Source organism: Halictus rubicundus, chromosome 12 (genome assembly GCF_050948215.1).
Source record: "Halictus rubicundus isolate RS-2024b chromosome 12, iyHalRubi1_principal, whole genome shotgun sequence".
In the NCBI taxonomy this organism is placed as follows: domain Eukaryota; kingdom Metazoa; phylum Arthropoda; class Insecta; order Hymenoptera; family Halictidae; genus Halictus; species Halictus rubicundus.
In genome coordinates, this window is record NC_135160.1 from 9,269,259 (window position 1) to 9,288,558 (window position 19,300).

The 19,300-nt window shown below is 48.6% G+C and overlaps 2 protein-coding genes across 4 annotated transcripts in view; one reads left to right on the plus strand and one right to left on the minus strand.

Annotated features, from left to right (window-relative positions):
* The window catches only part of Eip74ef (Ecdysone-induced protein E74), a 221,124-nt gene that overhangs the window by 155,595 nt on the left and 46,229 nt on the right, over positions 1-19,300 (minus strand). For 2 of the 3 annotated variants that reach the window (XM_076797766.1, XM_076797764.1), the window contains exons 2-4: positions 6,121-6,418; positions 5,723-5,990; positions 5,544-5,645 (exon numbers count right to left, since the gene is read on the minus strand). In XM_076797766.1, coding sequence (XP_076653881.1) covers positions 5,544-5,645; positions 5,723-5,990; positions 6,121-6,264 — 514 coding nt within the window. In that variant the 5' untranslated portion in view covers positions 6,265-6,418. Of the gene's footprint in view, positions 1-5,543; positions 5,646-5,722; positions 5,991-6,120; positions 6,419-7,101; positions 7,141-19,300 lie in introns of those variants that run through there. The other variant, XM_076797765.1, reaches the window with a different exon arrangement.
* Positions 8,056-19,300, plus strand: part of Lsm11 (U6 snRNA-associated Sm-like protein LSm11) — a 36,247-nt gene continuing 25,002 nt past the window's right edge. The window contains exons 1-2 of the mRNA XM_076797787.1: positions 8,056-8,242; positions 8,334-8,400. Coding sequence (XP_076653902.1) covers positions 8,066-8,242; positions 8,334-8,400 — 244 coding nt within the window. The 5' untranslated portion in view covers positions 8,056-8,065. The remainder of the gene's footprint in view (positions 8,243-8,333; positions 8,401-19,300) is intronic.

The following is a 19,300-nucleotide window of genomic DNA, read 5'->3' on the forward strand; positions in this document are numbered from 1 at the left end:
ATATCGCCGTTCCATTTCCACGATTGTCTTCGAATGGGTTACCGGCAAGATCTGTTTCCTCGTTGATGTCGGATTGCACCAGACACGAGCTACGGGCCAGGAAAATTTCTCCTCGAATCAAAAAGCGCGAGCGAACGGACTTTTTTAGGTCGTCGCCAAAGTTTCCGTCGCGACGCGCAAGCTTACCTCGCAGACGAGGGTGTGTTAGAATATTGAAAGTATTTTTCTCGGGAAACTAAATTCTATATCAAAGTCTTCGGTGACATGAATAGATCAATATACTAATCCTTCGTTGCTACAATAATTAAATTAGTTGGGTTAATTTGTAAAATTAAATACACGGACCTAGTGTCGAAGATATAGCCACTCTTGTTCTCAAAGGGTTAACATTTATTCGATCAGTAGACAGCGGATTTTATGCCTTTACGACGAAAGTATTGTTTTCAACCTATTGAACACATTACGAATGACAACCTATTTCACTCCGTTTTGTGCAATTCAGGCGGAATATTTTTATTATGCATAAAGATAAGCCGCTTAAAGATTACAAAAGCTAACTAATATAAATCATTTGGTCGTCTGTAATTAGCAGTGAAACGACTAATTTCAGTGGCGAGACGTCTGAAGGTACACTTATCATTGAAACCGCGATAAAATGATAAGTAGACGGCGGATTTTTATGCAAAATCATTTTTACTCTAACTAAAAATCCGCCATTAGTATTTGTAAATTCTTCGATCATATCTACCGGTTTTGTGTCTGGTCTATTAATTTTTTTAAACAAATGCATAAAATCCGCGGTCTAGGAAGGACTTTGCTCCAGGAGCTCAAGGTGGGTTGCGTATCGGGAAAAATTGTTTAACACGTTGAATGCCACGTCACCCGTATGTGGGTGACGGAATTATTTGTGCAGATTTTAAAATTAATTTTTACGTTGATATATTCGTTGTACCAAACTTGATTAGGATCTGTAATATGCAAGAAAGTTGGAGGACTACTCGGTATCATACATTTAATTTTTCTCAATTTTTATTTCATTAAATAACTTACTTTGATTGTATGGAATTTTGGGGGTTTCTAGTTTGGCGATCAAAGTGTTAAACAACGTACACGTGTTCGAACCAGCAAGGACTCCGTGTGTCACGGAACACTTCGATCGCCATTTCCGGTACGAAAATTTCCCATTTTCCCGATTCCCATTTTCCGAGACGTTCCCTACAATTCGACGACCGTTCCCCGATTCGGGAAATTCCGTTTTCCCGCGCGTCCGTGGTTTTCCGCGAGGAAAATCGCTTGGAAGCCCGAAGTCGGCTCTCGGCGAGTATCGAGTATCGCCTCGGGAGGGGTTATAGGTAATGCCTTGGTGCTCGGGCAGAGGGCCCTGACCCGATTGCAGAAAATGTCAACACTCTCGTTACGTGGCTGCACTATCGCCGGCCAGGAGCGAGTGTGCACGCACGAAAACGTACGCGCTTGGCAAACGCGTATCGCGCGCGCAACGCGAGGAAACACGTGGGTGTATGGGTGCGCGAGCCTCGTTTCCACACGCGGATACCTAGCACACGGACGTGGAACGGCTTCGATGTCTTTAACGTGGCCATCTTGACTTCACTTTCAAACGCTGCTATCGGACTGGAAACGGACCGGAGAGCGAGCGAGAGCGAGACAGAGAGAGATAGAGAGACAGAGAGAGAGAGAGAGAGAAAGAGAGAGAGAGACGAGAGGAGAGAACACGACGGGGAAAAGGTGGAACGGGGACGGAACACGGCATACGCGCCGTGGCACCGTGTGTGGCAATACGAGGAAGCCGATTACCCAACGATCCAGGATCCCTCGAACACGGCCAACGGTTACACGCGATTCCGCGTAATTCGACGCTTCGCGTGCCCGTCTCGACCCGTCTCGTTTCGTCTCGTTTCGGCACGTTCCGATTCGTTTCGACCCTCGAAACCGAACCCCCTTTCTGTCCCAGCCCCGACAATGAAATCTCGTTCGAAGCCCGATCTGATCTACCGCATGATTTTCAGAGCACCCTGTACCGCTGGACAGCAAATCTGCATGCAAAATCTGAATTGCAACAAACCCGAGCGAAATAAACATTTATTTTCCTCCCGAGCACGTTTAACCCTCCCGGACCAATACACCGCACTGACTCGGAGGAATATAACTGCTCAGAAGAAGTAGGAAATTTTAGATTTACAGAATGCTTACGTTAAATATGCTTCTGCTTCCATGTATGCCATATATAAAAATGCTTGTAGAGTATCTACTCGATATACGTCCAAAACACGGACCTCTGCTGTTCTTTGATGCACTGCCGAACGTGGAAAAGGGCAGCGAAACTCGAGTGACCTCGAGGAGTGTAAACAGCGGACCGCAGTGGGGATAGTTCTGGGACTCTTATCGGCTAGATATTTGGGACATATATCGAGTAAACACTGTAAACTCCGTTCGAAATCTTCATCTCGTTGTTACAGTGCAAGGGGTTAACGACGGACATTTCCGGACGTGTCGTCGAGCGACGTACTCGGGAATTTATTTCTGAATTTTGCTATAACTTGCGGGAATTAAGACCGTAATCGATAGTGTATCGTCTACAGTGCTTTAGGCAGGAAGACGCATCGATACGCGTGCACGCTGCTATATCGATTCGCCGCACCTGTTTTTCCTCGAGTCAGAAGTAGAAACGAGTAGCTGCGAGGGACGCGCGGTGGAACGAGGAAGATCGAGAGAAAGGGGAGAGAGAGGGAGAGAGAGAGGGAGAGAGACAAGACGCCGGGTCTCGAATCTATTTCCGTAGGGCCCCAACCCGAGTGTCATGAGACGGAAGCACTCGGAGGGGAGAAGAGAAACGAGGGAAAGAGAGAGCGAGAGACAGAGAGAGAGAGAGAGAGAGGGAGAGAGAGAGAGAGAAAGAGAGAGAAAGTGGAAGGGAGAGAGAATTTATGTGTTTGAAGAGGGTCAAGGGAACGAGGGTAGCGACAAGTGCAGCGGAGTCGCGCAGCTGGATGCAACAGGGGGTAAAGAAACGCGTGCATTATCCGGCGCGGCGCGGCGCGGCGTTTTCGCGCGATCGAAACTCGATCCTCCTCTCGGCCGACGATAATCGCGATTACGTTTACAGTGCGGTGAATCGGGAAGGCAGGGGGAGGTGCCCAGGTTGTGCGTATAAGCGTTTCACGGTACGTTCGATCGTGTTCGAGAGCCAGAGAACGTGGGAAATTGACCGGCGTCCCATTTTTCGCGGCGCTTACACACCGGATGATGGATCGCGAGACGATCGACGAGCCGCCGCGTCGCGCCGGTTCTACGTGAAAATCCACTTTTTGCCGGTTACGCAGGATGCACACGGCGAAAGTGACGCGTGTCGAAGACACGAGACACTCGGGCAGAAGCAACGAGCCAGTTCTTTTCTCTTTCGCCGCTGCAGACTGAGCAGAGGACGCGATTCGTTCGGGAATTCGTGTTTGGTCGCATTCACGACTTTTGCATCCGAGATGGTGTCTTTGTCGTTTGGAATCTCCCAGCCGAGCATGAAAATTTCCGTCGATTCTCAGGCACGTTCGTCTCTGCACATTCACTATCACGTGCATCGTAATTCATATGTAATAAATAGAAACGTAGGCGAGAGTAGTCTAACTTTGTCCATGTATTTTCAAGAAAAAAATTGCGAGAGTTAATAACAGTATTTATGCAAGTAGAAATTACACTTTGAATCTGGTTCAGCTACATATTCTTAACAAGAACGATACGAACAGCGGTGCGGTAGAAAAGTAGCAACAGAAAATTAAGAATAGTAAAAATGAATATTCCAGCTCAGCGAACAGGTCGATCTAAGATAATTAAGAATATTTAAAACACTCTTAGAGAGACCTAATATCGCTCTCGAACTTTGTTCGTAGACTTTTCGTTTCAACAATGTTGGAACGTGAAAACACGAGTGCGCTCGTGTTCGGCCAGTAAAACGTCGGTAGCAGAACAAACAGAATTTGATTTCAGTTTCGCTGGGACGGAGTAACAGAGTTTTACGGCGCGGGAACGATGCAGATCCCCCGGTCCCGCTAGGGCGAGTGGAAACCGAAAACGGCTGAAGTCGTTTCGGTCGATATTTCGTCCGAAGACTCGGTCTAATCTGTATTTATAATAGTATTTGCTAGAAAGTTCGGTCTCTCACTTTCCAACCGCTTTCTAAAAATGTGAAAAGAACAACGGCGAGCACCCATTCTGATTCGCGTTCTAACGGCACGTAATTGTCCGCGGACTGCGATCGGATTCTCCCGAGTCCAGAAACTTCGCGAATCCTTCGAGAGCAGATAAATCCCGTTTGCAACGCGTTACGTTTACATTGCAGCATCGGTACTAGCGAAATACTGCGTGCAATATAGTCTAAACAATTGTCCCACGTTCTTATCGAGTACCGAAGGGGCCTTAGAAAATTCGCGGAAGCGAATTAGGAAAATTGGGGTATACAGTATTCTCTATATTTAAAAGGCACATATAGAATCATTGAAAACAGATTTTTGACCGCGTTATGCAGGAGAATATTGCAAATGTTAGGGTGTAGAATTAATTAATGGTAAAGACATAGCACCCTCATTTCCTCGCGTACTCTTCGACCGGCAACGAATAGTCGAAGGACGTTCCTCGAGGAACGTCGTATAGTTGTAGCGAGCCGGCTTATCGGCGTTTGTTATCGTCGAGCATCGGCGAACGTAAAAAGCTCGTGAACGTTTTAAACGGCCGGGTTAAAGGCCAAGCGTCTCGCGCGGCCTACAAAAGGTCGTTAGCACTCGAGCGGTGTCTCGTACACGCGACGAGGACGCTAGCCCGTCGTCGTCGCCGACGGCAGGTACGTTGTGGAAGCGCGACGTCTAACAACGGGCAACGAATTAGAAGCAAAACCCGGAGCGTCTCTCGCATAATGTTCGAACCTTTAAGGTCGCGAAACGCGTTCCTCCTCGGCGCGGACTCGCGAGCAATCGCGAAATCGCGTATGCGCGTAGTACGGCCGTGTTACGACACGGCTGTAAATTGTAAGAATTGGGCCACCGCGTGCACGTGTGCCCGTCCGCGACCGGTGCACGTACGTATGCAGTATGCACGCCGCACACCGAGCCGCCGCCTGCCTTTTTTTCGCTTCGACGCAAGAACGCAGGCGCAATTATTGCTAACGCGGATGTCTGGTCGCGATTCGCGAGGCCTTGGCCGGTTTCCCTTTCGGAGTAGCGAATCGGCATTGCTCGCATGCCGCGAGTAGTTCGGGCGCGTCCGTAGCAAGACTCTGTTATTCTTGTTGTCATCTGAAGGTAACTGATTCTTCTCGGTCGGTCATTGACCGACAGGTATTCTACTGTACCGACTAGTAGGTAAGGCTGGAGTACTGCCAGCTCCGGCGATCGGTAAAGTGGGTAGTCGTTGCTAACGGGTTCGGTCGGTAATACAGGGACCGTATGAAATCGAGTTACCGTTGCAGGATGTGTAGAGCGACCCCTGAGAATATGCAACCCGCCAACAGCAGTGAATATCGCACGTGTGAAGCCTACCTTTGCTGGTTTCCGGCTGAATGTTCTCCGTCTTGATCTCCGCCCTCGTTGCGTAGGGGATGGAGACTGGCGATGCTTGCGACGATGGAGCTGCTAGTTTTTCTACCCCACGGGAAAAAAAAGACATTCGTGCGTGATGATGTATATTTAAGGGGCTCTATACGTTTTAAGATACTCACCCGCTAGCAAGGGGTTGGCGGCCGCGATGTTGTACCTCTGCCGCCTGCACGAGGCAACGGAGGACGTGGTGGACGTGGGCTGGCTTGCCTCCGCCAGGTCGGCTTGCAGTTCCCGCAGGAACGTGTCCAACGTGTCGAAGGGCTCCTCCCCTGGGACACCGACCATCCCCTCGCCCTCTTCCGCCGGTATGTTCGGGGCGGCTGGCGTCCCCACTAGGGCGCTCAATTCCATCGGGGAAAATTCGACCGACTGCCCGGTACTGCTCTCCTAGTGGAGCAGAAGGAGGTGTGTGTCAGTAAGTGTGTCCGAGCGTTCGTTCCAAGCCCTATCGTCCGGTTTGTCATCGTCCCCGCTAGATCGCTACCGCGACCGAGCGTACACGCTTTTCAGTACCAACCTGGAGACATTGCGTCAAGTCGACCATTTTGCCGTCATTGTCAGGGCACCAGAGTAGCTCGTCGTCTATGAAGGGCATGTTTGACTCCTCCTTGGGCACGAGGGTGGAGGTCAGCGTGAGGGTTTGCGATACGGGGACCGGCATCGGGACCCGTACCCTGCGGCGGGGCCTTTCTAGCCACCCCCGCGCTTTCTAACATCCAAAACCACCTCCGAATCGTCCCCACTTTTCGCCTCCTTCCTTTTCCTGCTCCGCAGACCTTTCTCTCGGTTTGAAACTACACGCTGCTCCAATTCCCCTGAAACAAACCCAGCCTCCGTTAGCAACCGGCTAACTTCCACGAAAAACAGAGAATCACGTGAAGAGAAATCCTCAAAATAATAATCGCGTTGGGCAACACGAGAATCGGAGCAAAGAAACGTTCTTACGACATTTAAGCGTATGTCGGGATTGGAAAGATATCGACGGATGAAAAAGTCCTGTAGTCTCCACCGCAGGGAATTAATGAAACCATAAAATGATCTAGCCTGTACCACAGCGAACTAATACTGAAAAGGACATTATGCAAAGTATCGACCGACTCGAGACCAGTGTACAGGCATTTAAATCGACGCTAAGATGGCAGAGATATCGATGGATGAAAAACTTCTGTAAGTTCCACCACAGGGAATTAGCAAAATCAAAAAAGCATGTCCCATAGCGAATTAATAATATAAGGACATTAAGCAAACTAACAATGGAATCAAGACCAGTCCATGGATATTCAAATAGACGCTCAGATGGCAAAGATATCGTCGGATGAGAGAATGATCCAGCCTCTGCCATGGGAAACGCATAATACGAGATCGTAAAGTATTCGAGGCTTACGAGCGACGCAATAAGAAAATGAAAAGTTACCAGAGTATATAACAGAGCGCGGATGATGAGTTAACTCGTTAACTTCCTCGATTAGCCGGTGAAAAGAAAAGAAAAAGAAGTTACTTTCTCCCGTTCCACAGACACGAGCCTCCGCGACGCCGCCATCGCCGCCGCGACACCGGGTAGTCCGAGCGGCCGTTCCGCGAACGGTTTCGATTGATCATCATCGATACCGAGAAATCGAATCGATTTCGTTTAATTGCAAAGAGTCACGTGACGAGCCCTCGATCGAGAGCCGGGGCGATCCGTCGATGCGAGAAGCGGCTACGAATCGGACGTTGATTCGTCTAAGTATAGCGTGGCAACGGGGGAACACGCTCGCTGGCATTTCCATGAAAGTGAAAACACCGAGTGAAAACTTTCTTTCTGGCTCGCGGGTTGTTTCACTTCCTGTGCGCGTAACCTCGCTCTCCCGCCGCCGCCGCCGCGGCGCGTTTCTATGCAGCTTCTACGCGTCGCCTTTACGTAATCCTCCTCAGCCCGCGAAAGAAAGTTTCTATCGTTCCGTGGAGGTTAACATCCTCTGGGGCTCCCCTACCTATTCAAATATCGCCCGCTCGCCGCCGGAATGCAATTCGGTGCAACGAGCTCGCCCCGTTCCCGATCGAAATCTCCGTGGCAGGTGAAACTCGTGTACGCACTGGCCACCGGTATCCTCCACGATCTAGAGTCAACGATCGCGCCAGATTCCCTATCGATTCCCTATCGGACGCCCACCTCCCTAACCATCATTTCTTTTTAGACGTACCTCGCATCGTTACGCGTATCGCCTCTGCAAATTCTCTAAAAAAAGAACACACAATTTTAGCCCTCGTACATTTCTCAGGGTGAAAAAAATCATGACAATTTTTTAAAATATTGCAAAACGATTGTCTGTGACGTGAAATGTACTTCTTGAAAAGGATAAACGAGTAGCTGGCAACAACCACTCGCAACTGTAACATCCATAAAATCGAGGAATGGTCGATGTCAGAGTAGCCAGATTCGAATTTCCCGCGAAAAGTCCCGACCCCCAGGCAGTGTTGACATGGCAGACACCGACAGCAGCTCATCCGACGAGAGCTTAGACGTGACAAGTGACAAATTCAACCCCCTGAGAGCACTGTACTCGCCGAAATTGTTGCTCACACATCCGAAGGCGCCGTTGTACGACAATGTCTCCAAGTTCGAGTCAATATTGTCGGGCATGTCCAGTAAATCGAAAGTGCGTATGGTCGGGCTAGCCCGCTACAGCACCCTCTCTTCGACGTTATCAGCCGAGACCCTCTGCTCCCGTTCATTTTCTTTCCTTTCAGAAGAAAAACGTGACGGGTGACGTCGAGCGAGGGGAAAGTTCGAGGCGACGATTTTTACCCCATCAAGGTAAGACACGATTACGCTTATCAATCCGCGGCTATCGGTCCCGTTTTCTTCACTCGAAAAGTGAGGTTATGCGCCGGTCGATGGAACCTTCGCACGGTTCACCAGAGATGGCGACCCTGTGAAACTTTGCGCGCCGAAAGCGAGAGCAGACTTTCGACGTTCTTCGATTTTTAAATTATTCTCTTTAACCTGTTTATACTTAAATGTCGCTTAGAAATGGACGCATTTATACCCCCGAACCTCTTAGCTACGCTGAGATTGAAAAACTAATGCTTGTTTTCGTTCTACATTTCAAAACATTTAAAATCAAATTACAGAAAAAAATTACTTTCTTCACAGAAAGAAAAATTTGAATAAAATCGTACGTACAAATAATAGCGTAAATGCGAACTAAACAAGCGGGCCCCTATACTGGTGTACCGTTCAAAAAGTCACTGTAGGGGCGTATCGTAAGAAATTAATTACTTCTAATTCAGTTCAGAATTAACATTCAGCTAATTCGAATTGCTCGCACGAGCTGTGCGATATTTTTCAGTAGATCGTGGTCGATTGCGTAGTGGTTGCTTATAGTATAGGATCATGCAAATGAAATTACCATATGAAACGTATTGACATTTCAACCGCTTTTGGTCTTCCGGAAACGGAGTGACATAATGTCGGGTAACAAGACTGAATTATTTCTTACGGAAACTCGGTTGCCGGTGTGTCCGATCTTCACGACGAGACTCCGAACGACGTTTACAGCGAGGGAAACGGACGGAAGAGTAGGAAACTCGAATTATCCACGGATTGTTGGTTCGAGGAGGATGCGCGGGATGCAGTGCCGTCTAGCGAGCGGTTTTCGCACCTAGGCGGCGTCGGGAGGTCACGGTTTCATTCATGATAACTCGCGCACGTGGTGTCAAATTTCAATACGCTTACGGCGTGCTAACTACGAGGGCAGCGCACGTACGCGGAAGTATAATGGGATAGCCACGTGCGTCCAACAGCAGGTCCCATCGTTCGTTCGACGTTCGAAAAATTCCCGGCGAATTTTTCGGCAACGGAAACATTCGGTTATCGCTCCTCAATGTCCCATTGATGCGTCTCGTTTCCGCAAAGCAGCGGCTCTCAAACCGTCTCGCTCGGGGTCTCGAATCAACTTGTCCGTCCATTGCTCACCGATTCTACTGATCCCGGTCTACTGGATATACAGTAGATCCCTATTTTTCCATTTTTGATTTCTTCCGATATCTCCCCCCTCCCTTCCTATATGCGCAAAAATTTGGAATCAATCGGAAAATCAAGCGGGCAGTATTTGCGAGTTTCAAAATTTTTAAACATAACTGTACGTCGTCACTGCTAATTTTTAGTTAATTGATAATGATTTATTTTATCGTTTTTAATTAATTTTATCGCAACTGTTTGAAGTAATTGCGTAGCGTCGGTCACCGATGATGACCGTGACGTTCAACCTGTTAATTTGCAACCTCGTCTTCATAAACTTGTTGTTCCTTTCTAAATAACTACAATATATTCGAGCCTTGAAAATGACCCCTATCATTTTCTACACGTTTACGTCGTCTCAGTAAACACCTGATCGATTGCGAAGGCCACGAATTCATTTGCGAACAGGCAAATTTTGTTTTGCTGTTTCGAAGACAATTTTGGCGAATCAGAGTGGAGGGTATGTTTAAAGTCTAGTTTTAGACCGTATAGACACAGAGAGAGCGCCAGTAATTTTCAATTAACGCACTAGCTACCGGAAGTCTAATCGTACCGAAATTCCGAAATAAATGATTAAATGATGTTGCTCCAGATAGAGGTTATCGATTCAGGACCAAAATTGCTATCGCTGCTGAACGATTCAACAGAAAATCCTCAATTATTTATCTTCGAGTGTGAGAGACTGTTAAACCCGTCACCCTATAGTGCCTATTACCTGTCAATCGATTAACCATGCATTTCATCAATTTATCTTGAACCGAAATAAAATCCGACGTTTCTGGCGCGTCGGTAGTCGATAGAGAATACACAGTGGAACTTCGTTCATCCTCGTTCACGCTGAAAAGGCTTTCCGGAGATGTTCATTGACGTCTCTGCTTGCGAGCATTATTAACAGGAGATGCCAATTAGGTGGCTTTCATTACTCAGGCGTTTCTGTATCTCGTTTCCTTCCGACCTTATTCCTTCACTGGGTATCTCTACGCGAAATAAATATAGTCTGTATAAATTATACGCGACTGGAGCTAAGTAGCACTTATTATTGATTCATTGATGCATTCTTTTAATCCGACCACTGCTTTAAATCGTACTTACCCATTTTCTCATAAATGCATAAAATTCGCAGCCTACCGACAATAGATCGGATCTACCGGTCTACCGAGGACAAGGATCTAGAATTTGCTCGAAGGTGACGATGGGAATTAAGTAGAGTAAGCTGCGGAGGAAGGCCAGCAGATTACGAGACCCTGTAGAACGAGTGATCCGGTTATTATTCTTCCGATCGAAAGGACAAGGATCCACGATTTAGAGAATTTTTGCGACGGCAGCGCTGCAGTCGGATAATCTTCTTCGGCTGGTCCACTGCTCGCGAGAACAATCGGTGCCACTGGTGGACTGTGCATCCCAGATATCAGAGCTCGCCGTTGATCCGCGCGGAATACCGCGAAGGTCGCGCTTCGGCATGCCCTCGCGGGCACCGTTCCGACGCGTTCCGCGAGTCAGCTCGCTCGCGTTCGCGCGGAATTTGACCTCCGCGAAAGTGCGTCAACTCGTGGAAACCCCCGGCACCGTCTGGCTCATTGTTTCCTCGTTCTCTCGGCCGTCGTCGCCGTGGGTATATCTGTCCGTTCTGTTTTATCGCGTGGCTGCGCGTGGATGATATCTAGCGTCGCGCGAACGTTCGCCGAGACCTTCCCGCGGGTGAGCACGCGCCTTCCAAGCAAACACCGCGGAATCCGCGCGCCGGGGAAGGTCTACCGAAATGTTTCGCAATCGCGGAAGCCTTCGAGCTACGAATATATACAAGCTCGCAGGGTTACCCGATACGTTGCTTCTCTCTCTCTCTCTCTCTGTCTCTCTCGAACACCTATGCGATCCTTGGACATGGTCGCCCAGGAAATTCGTTATCTTCGCGCGTCTCGAGGTGACAAGCGGCGCGGTGATTTGAGTAATTGATTGTAGCAATGATTAGTATCTAACGCAGCAAGGTCGGAAGAGTGCTACCAGCATTTATGAATCTGTTCAATTTCGGTTTCGTTCAACGCATTGTTTTCACTCTACGGCGTTCTTGAGGCTGATAGGCTGCCACTAAAATTGTTAATCCTCCTAGATCAAAGCGTAGCAGGAAGAGGATAAAGATTCGGGTCCTCCGTAATCGGTCATGGTTCCTGGGAACAGTTCGCAAGGCGCTCGAGCCCATCGCTATCCGCGACCGCGATTCTGATCCGGTGCCAAGCGAGATCGCTAGATTTTCAGTGAAAGTGCCGCGACCCCGAAAGTCATATTTCTCCGTGACCCTCGGAATGTCCTAATCCGCGTACGTTACCGAATACCCCCGTGCGTCCTGATCCCACGCTCCGCTCTCGCCACGGCTAGATCAAAGCGATCCGGAAGGGCGCGTTCCCAGCGAAACGGCCCAGCTCAATGTGTTTCGAATCAAACCGAAGAATTTCGAGTCCCTCGCATTCGGTCAAGGTTCGTAGAGACAGCTCGCAAGGTGCTCGGTCCCATCGCTATCTTCAGCCATGATTCTGATCCGGTGCCAAGCGAGGTCGGCGTTAGATTTTCAGTGAAAGTGCCCGGCGACAGACGGCGATCGCCATTAAGCGGGGGGACAAGAGTCGGCGACGCGGTCCAAGATTTCCGCCGAAAATCCGACGGGGAAAATCGAGACGGGCCACGGGGCAGAGGGAGGGGAGAGAAAACGCGAAGTGCGAGAGCGGGGGAGGGGGGCGGAGAGAGTCGGTGCAACGGTAGACAGGGGCAGAGGGGTAGGGGGAGCGCACAGCGCGCGTTCGTTCCGTTCGTGTTCCACCGGATACCCCGGGGGTATGTATCTATTGGCCGGCAGCCAATTACACGAGGCAGCCGATAAATCACGGATCCCTGACCCAGTGCAGTTTTATATTTACAGGCGACGACGCTGGTGTGCGCGAAAGAACGGGACAGAGAAAGAGGGTGTGCGTCGGCGAGAGCCGTGCACCGGAGAGGCGGAGATGAACAGAGAAAGAGAGAACAGGGGGTAGGAGGTGGACAGGCGCGTGTGCTGGTGCCACTCGCCGCGATGCACTTATTCTTTGTCTCTCTCTTTCTCCCTCTCTCTCTCTCTCTCTCTCTCTCTCTCTCTTGTCCTCTCTTTCTGCTTCGTCCACGCTCGTCGCACCTAGATCGAGTGTAGGGCTCTCGTGCGCGGCGATGCTCTCTCGCGCGACATCGTGTGGAAAGCCGCTGCTGAGAGAGAGAGAACGAGCGAAAGAGAGAGGAGAGAGAAAGAGAGAGAGAGAGAGAGGAGCCGAGAGAAATGGCGAGGGCTTCTTTCGAAGGGGGTGAAGAGGGGCCGGTGGGATTGTATGAGTGAGTGGGGTGGGGTGTAGCGGCGTATACGTACGTAATGCAGCACTTGTTGCGCCCGGGCGTCGACCTCGGACTCAACCCGAGGCTCCGCGCCGGACTGACCGTCTTCTAGACCGAAAATTTTGCACGGTGCATCGTAACCGTCACGCTGCAGCCGCGTAACCTCGCCGAGGTCCTTCGGCTTCCGCTCGGGGCCGCTCGCGACCGCGTGTCTCTCTTTCCTCGCGGCTTATTCTCATTCTTCTTCTGCTTCTTCTTCTTCTTTTTCTTCTTCTTCTTCTTCTGTCGCGTACGCAATACGAGAAATGCATATCGCCGATCCCCCAGGTCCGTCCTTCTAAATCAATGGACACGACGCCGTCGTGCGCGCCGAGCGTCATCGTCGCGATATCGTGCGCGATCCACGACTAGGCCGTTCGCGAAACGCTCGTTTTCTAAGCGGTTTCGAGCGCATAACCTGAAGGTGTCTCTTGGCTTCTGATGCAACGCGGCGCGACGCATCGCAAGCCGCATCGGCACTGCGCCGTGGATCGAGCTCACGGTGCCGTCGTTGTGCGGCCAATTTATGGGAGCTCGAAAAACGCTTTCTAACTTCTGTTCGGCTTCTGATTGTTGCAGTTGATGCGAACAATGTTTATTTCGCATAAAGATCCAGCCTATCCCTCGTTCAGAAAGAAACTGTGATTATCGACTATCGTCTTCGAAGGTGCTCGAAAGGAATAACTCGGCCAGTTACGTAACCTGTTATCATCTGTATAGACTTGACAATGAATCTTAGTATAATTTCAAGACAAACGTGTCCGTGGGACGATAATATACATATCGCCGGTAATATGTTCCGCGTTAACGTATTAACTTATCATTTCGTTCATTTTAGCGGGGAATTTTAGTATAAATTCGAGACAAGCATGTCCCTGGGGCAATAATCGACACCATCAATGTGATATTTGTTGTTGTTGTTATTAAACAACATTTTTGTATGCAATACAAAAGCTCCCATCGATTGCAAGGGACAGAGGATCGATAGAAATGTGCTTTTTGTCTGAATAATTTCAATAAGTCGAGTATAATGAAACAGTCTTTTATCACCAATTTTATTCATACATGCGATCAGCGTCATCATTAACAATTGTCAGTTACGTGGTAACGAAGTACCCACCTTACATTATAATCTAGCTACCGTCAGCACTGATAAATTGCCATTCAGTGGCATCGATTTTATCATAATCTTTTTTAAATAATTCCATAACGCCGGTCACGGGTCCCCTTTGTTCCTTACAAAATCTAAATTACTAAAGATCCGCCGTCTAGTCATAAAAAAGTTAAAATCGCCCACACACGGCGCATGCAAATAACCGCCTACATGCTGACATGGATCCATGGATCCATGGATCTGCGTCCATCGCCGACAAGGTAATCGCGAGCAGATTTTTTCGAAGCTTGGAAGATGGAGCGAGCGTGAGGAACTCTACTCGCTTCCAGAACAAGCTCGGCTTCGCTGTGATCGTCTACGGCGATTCTAGCGTGAAAGTACCCTAACTCGGAGGAAGACCCTGTGTCCGAAGCCAGTTCGCGAGGACCCGCGGATTCGGTGGGATAACGAGAGAGAGAGAGAGAGAGAGAGAAAAGAATGGCGAACAGGGCTCGAGGAGGAGCCGAGCGGATCGGAGCCGACCCGCGCCGGTTTTATCGCGAAAACGCCGGCATTGTTGAAAGACTCCGGCCGCAAACGATATCGGGAAGAGGATCGCGGGCGCAGCGAGAGTCGCAGCAGCACTTGTTGCGTCCGGACGTCGACCTCGACTCAACTCGAGGCTCCTCCTCAGCTTCGGTCGGCCTCCGAACGCGCCGTCTTTTCAGGATCGAATACTCTGCTCGCTCGCCACGACGGAACACGCTGAAATAGGATCCAGAACTTGGCCGTGCAAGAAAACGCGGGTTTCGGGAACCCTCCGACGATGAGTCCTACACTTTTCGTCGTCGTGGAACCCACGAAGGGTGGTGGACGCTTCAGGGTCTCATAAATTAGCCTCCTGTCCTGCTACCCCCAGGGCACAGTCATTCTCTGAAACATCGTCGCTTACGATGTACGGGAGCGTTTGCAACGTGCTCGGCAAGTCTAGTTTATTCGTCCGAAAGACCGGAGTCAATAATAATTATTAATAGCGAATCCTTATAGGAAATAAAAATTCCTAGGGGCAAATGAAAAGTTCTTTTTCTCTTTAACGATTTTGAAAAGCTGCAAATAGCAGCATCTATGATTTATAATAGTAGCATGCTGTAGTTTAGTTCATTCCAGAACGAATTCAGTGCCACTAATTTTATGATAATCGGTATAGGTGTTCCCGGCGAATGTGCTAATAAACTGTTCATAATGGTTTCGGTCTTGTTGTTTTTCTGATAACCAAGGCGCCTCGCCTCGCCTCGCCTCGCCTCCATCCTTTCAAGATCGAACACGAGAAGAGTTCTAGCTCGCTGAAATAGGATCCAGAACCTGGCGGTAGATCGCCGGGGAAATTCAACGGGGAACTTTTCACTCGGCCGAGAATAATCGAGAATAATCGCTCGTCTTTATCTCGGCTAGCGGGTGTGAAAGAGAGAGAGAGAGAGAGAGAGAGAGAGAGAGGCGAGGTTTTCCGAGAGCGCAAACAATTTTTCCCCGACCTAGCCCAACGTGCCGCGTATCGGAGCGACGATAACGACACGCTCCTGTCGGCAGCGCGGCTCGCGGCTGCAAACGACTCAGTACTCTCGTTAAGATTACTCGAATTTAGCCAAGGTTTACTGTACCCGACTTCTTCGCCATTTTCGAGAGAAAGTTTTCCCTTAATGCGTCCGGATCTTTATTAACACATTCCTGTTAAATACCAGTTGATCTACCTGGGTGAACGTGCCAGAGTCTTTTTAATTCGAACACTACTAACTGGTACGAGTCCCAGACGAAAAATATCAAACCCTAACACCACACAAATTCCACTCAAAGCTACTGGAAATCCCGATACGAAAACGTAAACTTTCGACAAGCACCCACATAATTTCGGTACCAGAAAGACTCCGGAGTCCTTAGCCTCGGTAGCAGTGACGTATCATGAACAGTGTCGCCAGATTAAGACTCATCTCCCACTCTAACCTTCCCCCTCCACGACGCTATTCCCCCACTCTTCCGCCACGGCCCGGTCACGTGACGCGTTTCGTCTCTGTCGTGCACGTGCCACAACGTCACGTGACTAAGCCGGTACTGGGAGAGAGAGGGTAACCGTATTCCCCTCGATTCATGTCAATTCCCCTGATCTGCCGACACTGATCACGAATCTTGATGGTCAGCTAAAAGTTGGCGATGAAAACCTGCACCACATTGTACAATTGCACCAATATTGTACAAGCAATTGGCCAAAACTCGTGTATCTTGGGAGCGGTGAAAATGTTAGACATCTAATATTTCTGAAGGTTAAATATCTGAATAAAAATTGTAGGTACCACTTTAAAGATCAGCTTTGCACCCCAGAATAATAATAAATCAGCAGGATATTATTTCCAGATCAAGACACTTCATAAAATCTGCAATCGAATAAGCCAGCGAAGCTACAGTAAGGAGGTTACGCTTTGAAGTGGGAAAATTGCCATTTTTCACGATTTTCGACTTAAAATCGCACTTTTAATCGTTCATAACTCGTAAACGAATTAACCAATATCGATGAAATTTTCAGCGTGGATATAATTTATTCGAGCGAATCAAACGCGTTCTTTAAATTTTCAATACAGGCTCAGACAAAAAAGCTGAAAAATCCAACTTTTTTTGAAATTAGATCAAATGACTTGAATGTTATTGAGAAGTTAGAAGGATTAGTCTATTAGACGGGGTGTAAACAATTTTTGAAAAAAATTTGAATTGGTCGGAATCGCAAAAGAAATAGTAAAAGTGAGTAGTTATGTTGTTTCAAATAGTGTGGACTCAGTCTTGCTCCTTACTGTATATGTGGGATCGACGTTAAAGCTAGTTCTGAAATAAAAGGGGGAAGACAATGAATGGTCAATAAAATGGCCATTTTCCTCCTCGTGGTCCACGTCGTCGAGGCTTGTTCTACGTTCAAGTATCATTCCTAGGGCTGCGTTCGAGCTTCCTAGGCAGTGAGGAACGCGGTGCGAACCACCGGCGACCAGCAACAGCAACAGCAACAGCAGAACCGAGTGGCCAGTCGTTCGCCCCGAGTAACGGAATACACGTCGTCGTGCTGCTGCCGATGTTTTCCCTTCGATTCCCCTGCTGTCGCTTGATATTTATTCGCGCGCGAGTCCCGGCCTCCGCGCCAGCTCCTTTTGCTTTCCTTTTCGACGCCTCGACCGCCTCCCCGGCCGCTAATTAATGGCTCTTATAGTTAATGGACAGTGGCCCCCTACCGCGCGCCGGCTCCTGCGGATTTTCATACGTCTCTGCGCAGCTCCAAGTTCGAGCTTTTCGAAAACTCCCGGCAGCACGTGGCTGTCCGAAGTACCGAGTTTGCCGACGGAGGGTCGACCAATTAGCTAACTGGGCTGAACAGCGACAAACTTTCCGGGTCTGTCGAGCGAATAGTTCGCTTGATGCGAGGTAGATACTACAGAGAATTACGTTCACGTGGATCTCAAAGTTCAAACATTTTTCTGGAACTCTCGAGAAAAACGGAATCTTTATGTCAAATAGAAATTGTATCACGAAACAGGAGATCGAAGTTCCATTCGTATTTTTATAATTTTGATGGCCCGATAGGTTGTCGTTCCCAAATTCTTTTAATTTGTGTATTGATTTCTCTTCACGGACGAGGCCTTGAATATTATATAAGATCTTCCGAGAAGGACTAGATCGTACGTCAAAGTCTCGCGTACTCGGGGAAAAAAGACAGTTGTGGATCTTCTATTATTGAAGCGATTAAATAATTTGTTCGCAACTTCAGGAAATAGAGACCTGAGCCCGATGTCGCCGTTATGTCGAAATTTAAATTGCGCATGTTCATTATTGTCATGAATGCATTAAGTCCGCAGTCTAATTATTTATTAGAAGTCGATCAATTGGAATAGAACAAACGCCTAAACGAAAAGGGCTATATATCGTTGTTCGACACTGAAAGAGTCGGGCGAGAATGGCCGGCGATAGATCAGCTCGACGGCCGCAAAATCGCGGATCCTCCGGCGACTTCGAAGAAAGAATTCCGAGGCCGACGGAGCGCGATAAAGACGCAGACAACTTCCGCTGTCCCGTTTTCCACGGCGCGGAGTCTCCTGCATGCTCGGAGAAGTCAAAATGTCCCAGACATCGGTTTCATTAGAAAACGCGACACCATTCCTCGGCTATCGTGCTCGCTCCAGCCGGACACGGGCCTGCACTCTAAGAGGTTAACGATCCTCGCGAGAAAAGCGTCCAACTTTCATCAGTTTCGTTCGCAGTTCGTTCTTCTGGTTGAGTTTGATACGGTCGATTCGCGCGACTGACCAATCGTTCCTCGAACAACGTGTACCATCGATTTTCTCTACCTTTTATTGCTAATTAGATCGGCGGCGGCGTTCCCACAGAAGCTACAGTCGAGTGCGAAGGGTTAAACACTGAATCAACACCTCACCTAACTGGTACAACTTGTGCGAAAGTCGATCAGAATTGCAAATTTTTCGCTTTTATATCGAATAAAAAGAGGAGCGACAAAAAGTTGCACGAATCGCTTCAGTGTGGACGCTGCTTAACCCCTTGCCCTGTAATATGGACCTAGACTCGTGATGAAGATTTCTAACAAAATATCTATGTCGAAATATTTATGCTAAATGTCTATGTCAGGCCCGGGCAACTTCTTCCCCGCCGATGCTTCACGACTTCCACTAACATTGTACCGGTCCACCACCATCAACTATTTTCATATCATGCTTTTCCTCGCGAGACTACGAATGTATGCGTGCACATCTACGCTCCACAGGAGTTTGGTGGGGGAACCCAGAAGTGTGAAGAGAAGTCGCCGGTGTCCCGCGAGCCGCAAGTTGCCCAGGCCTGATCTATGTTATTCGGTTCTGTTAAATCGAAATAAAATTCCATTTCTCTGTCATCGACGTTTAATCATTACTGAAAGCATAGTAATACGATGTAAATATACCTTTTCTCCTCGGAATTTATAAACGACGAAAGAAGTTCTGATCATGGAAGATCTAAAGAAAATCGTAGCACGAGGGGTTAATGTTATAAAATTACAAGCTGTAGTCGCGTGCAGCGTCCTGCATCGCCCCTGTTATGATTTATTACGCCACACGATTCGGGCGCAATTTTTCCAGAACCGGCAGGAAATTTCGCTGGTCTAGATCGCTCTGGACGACTAGATCGACGAAG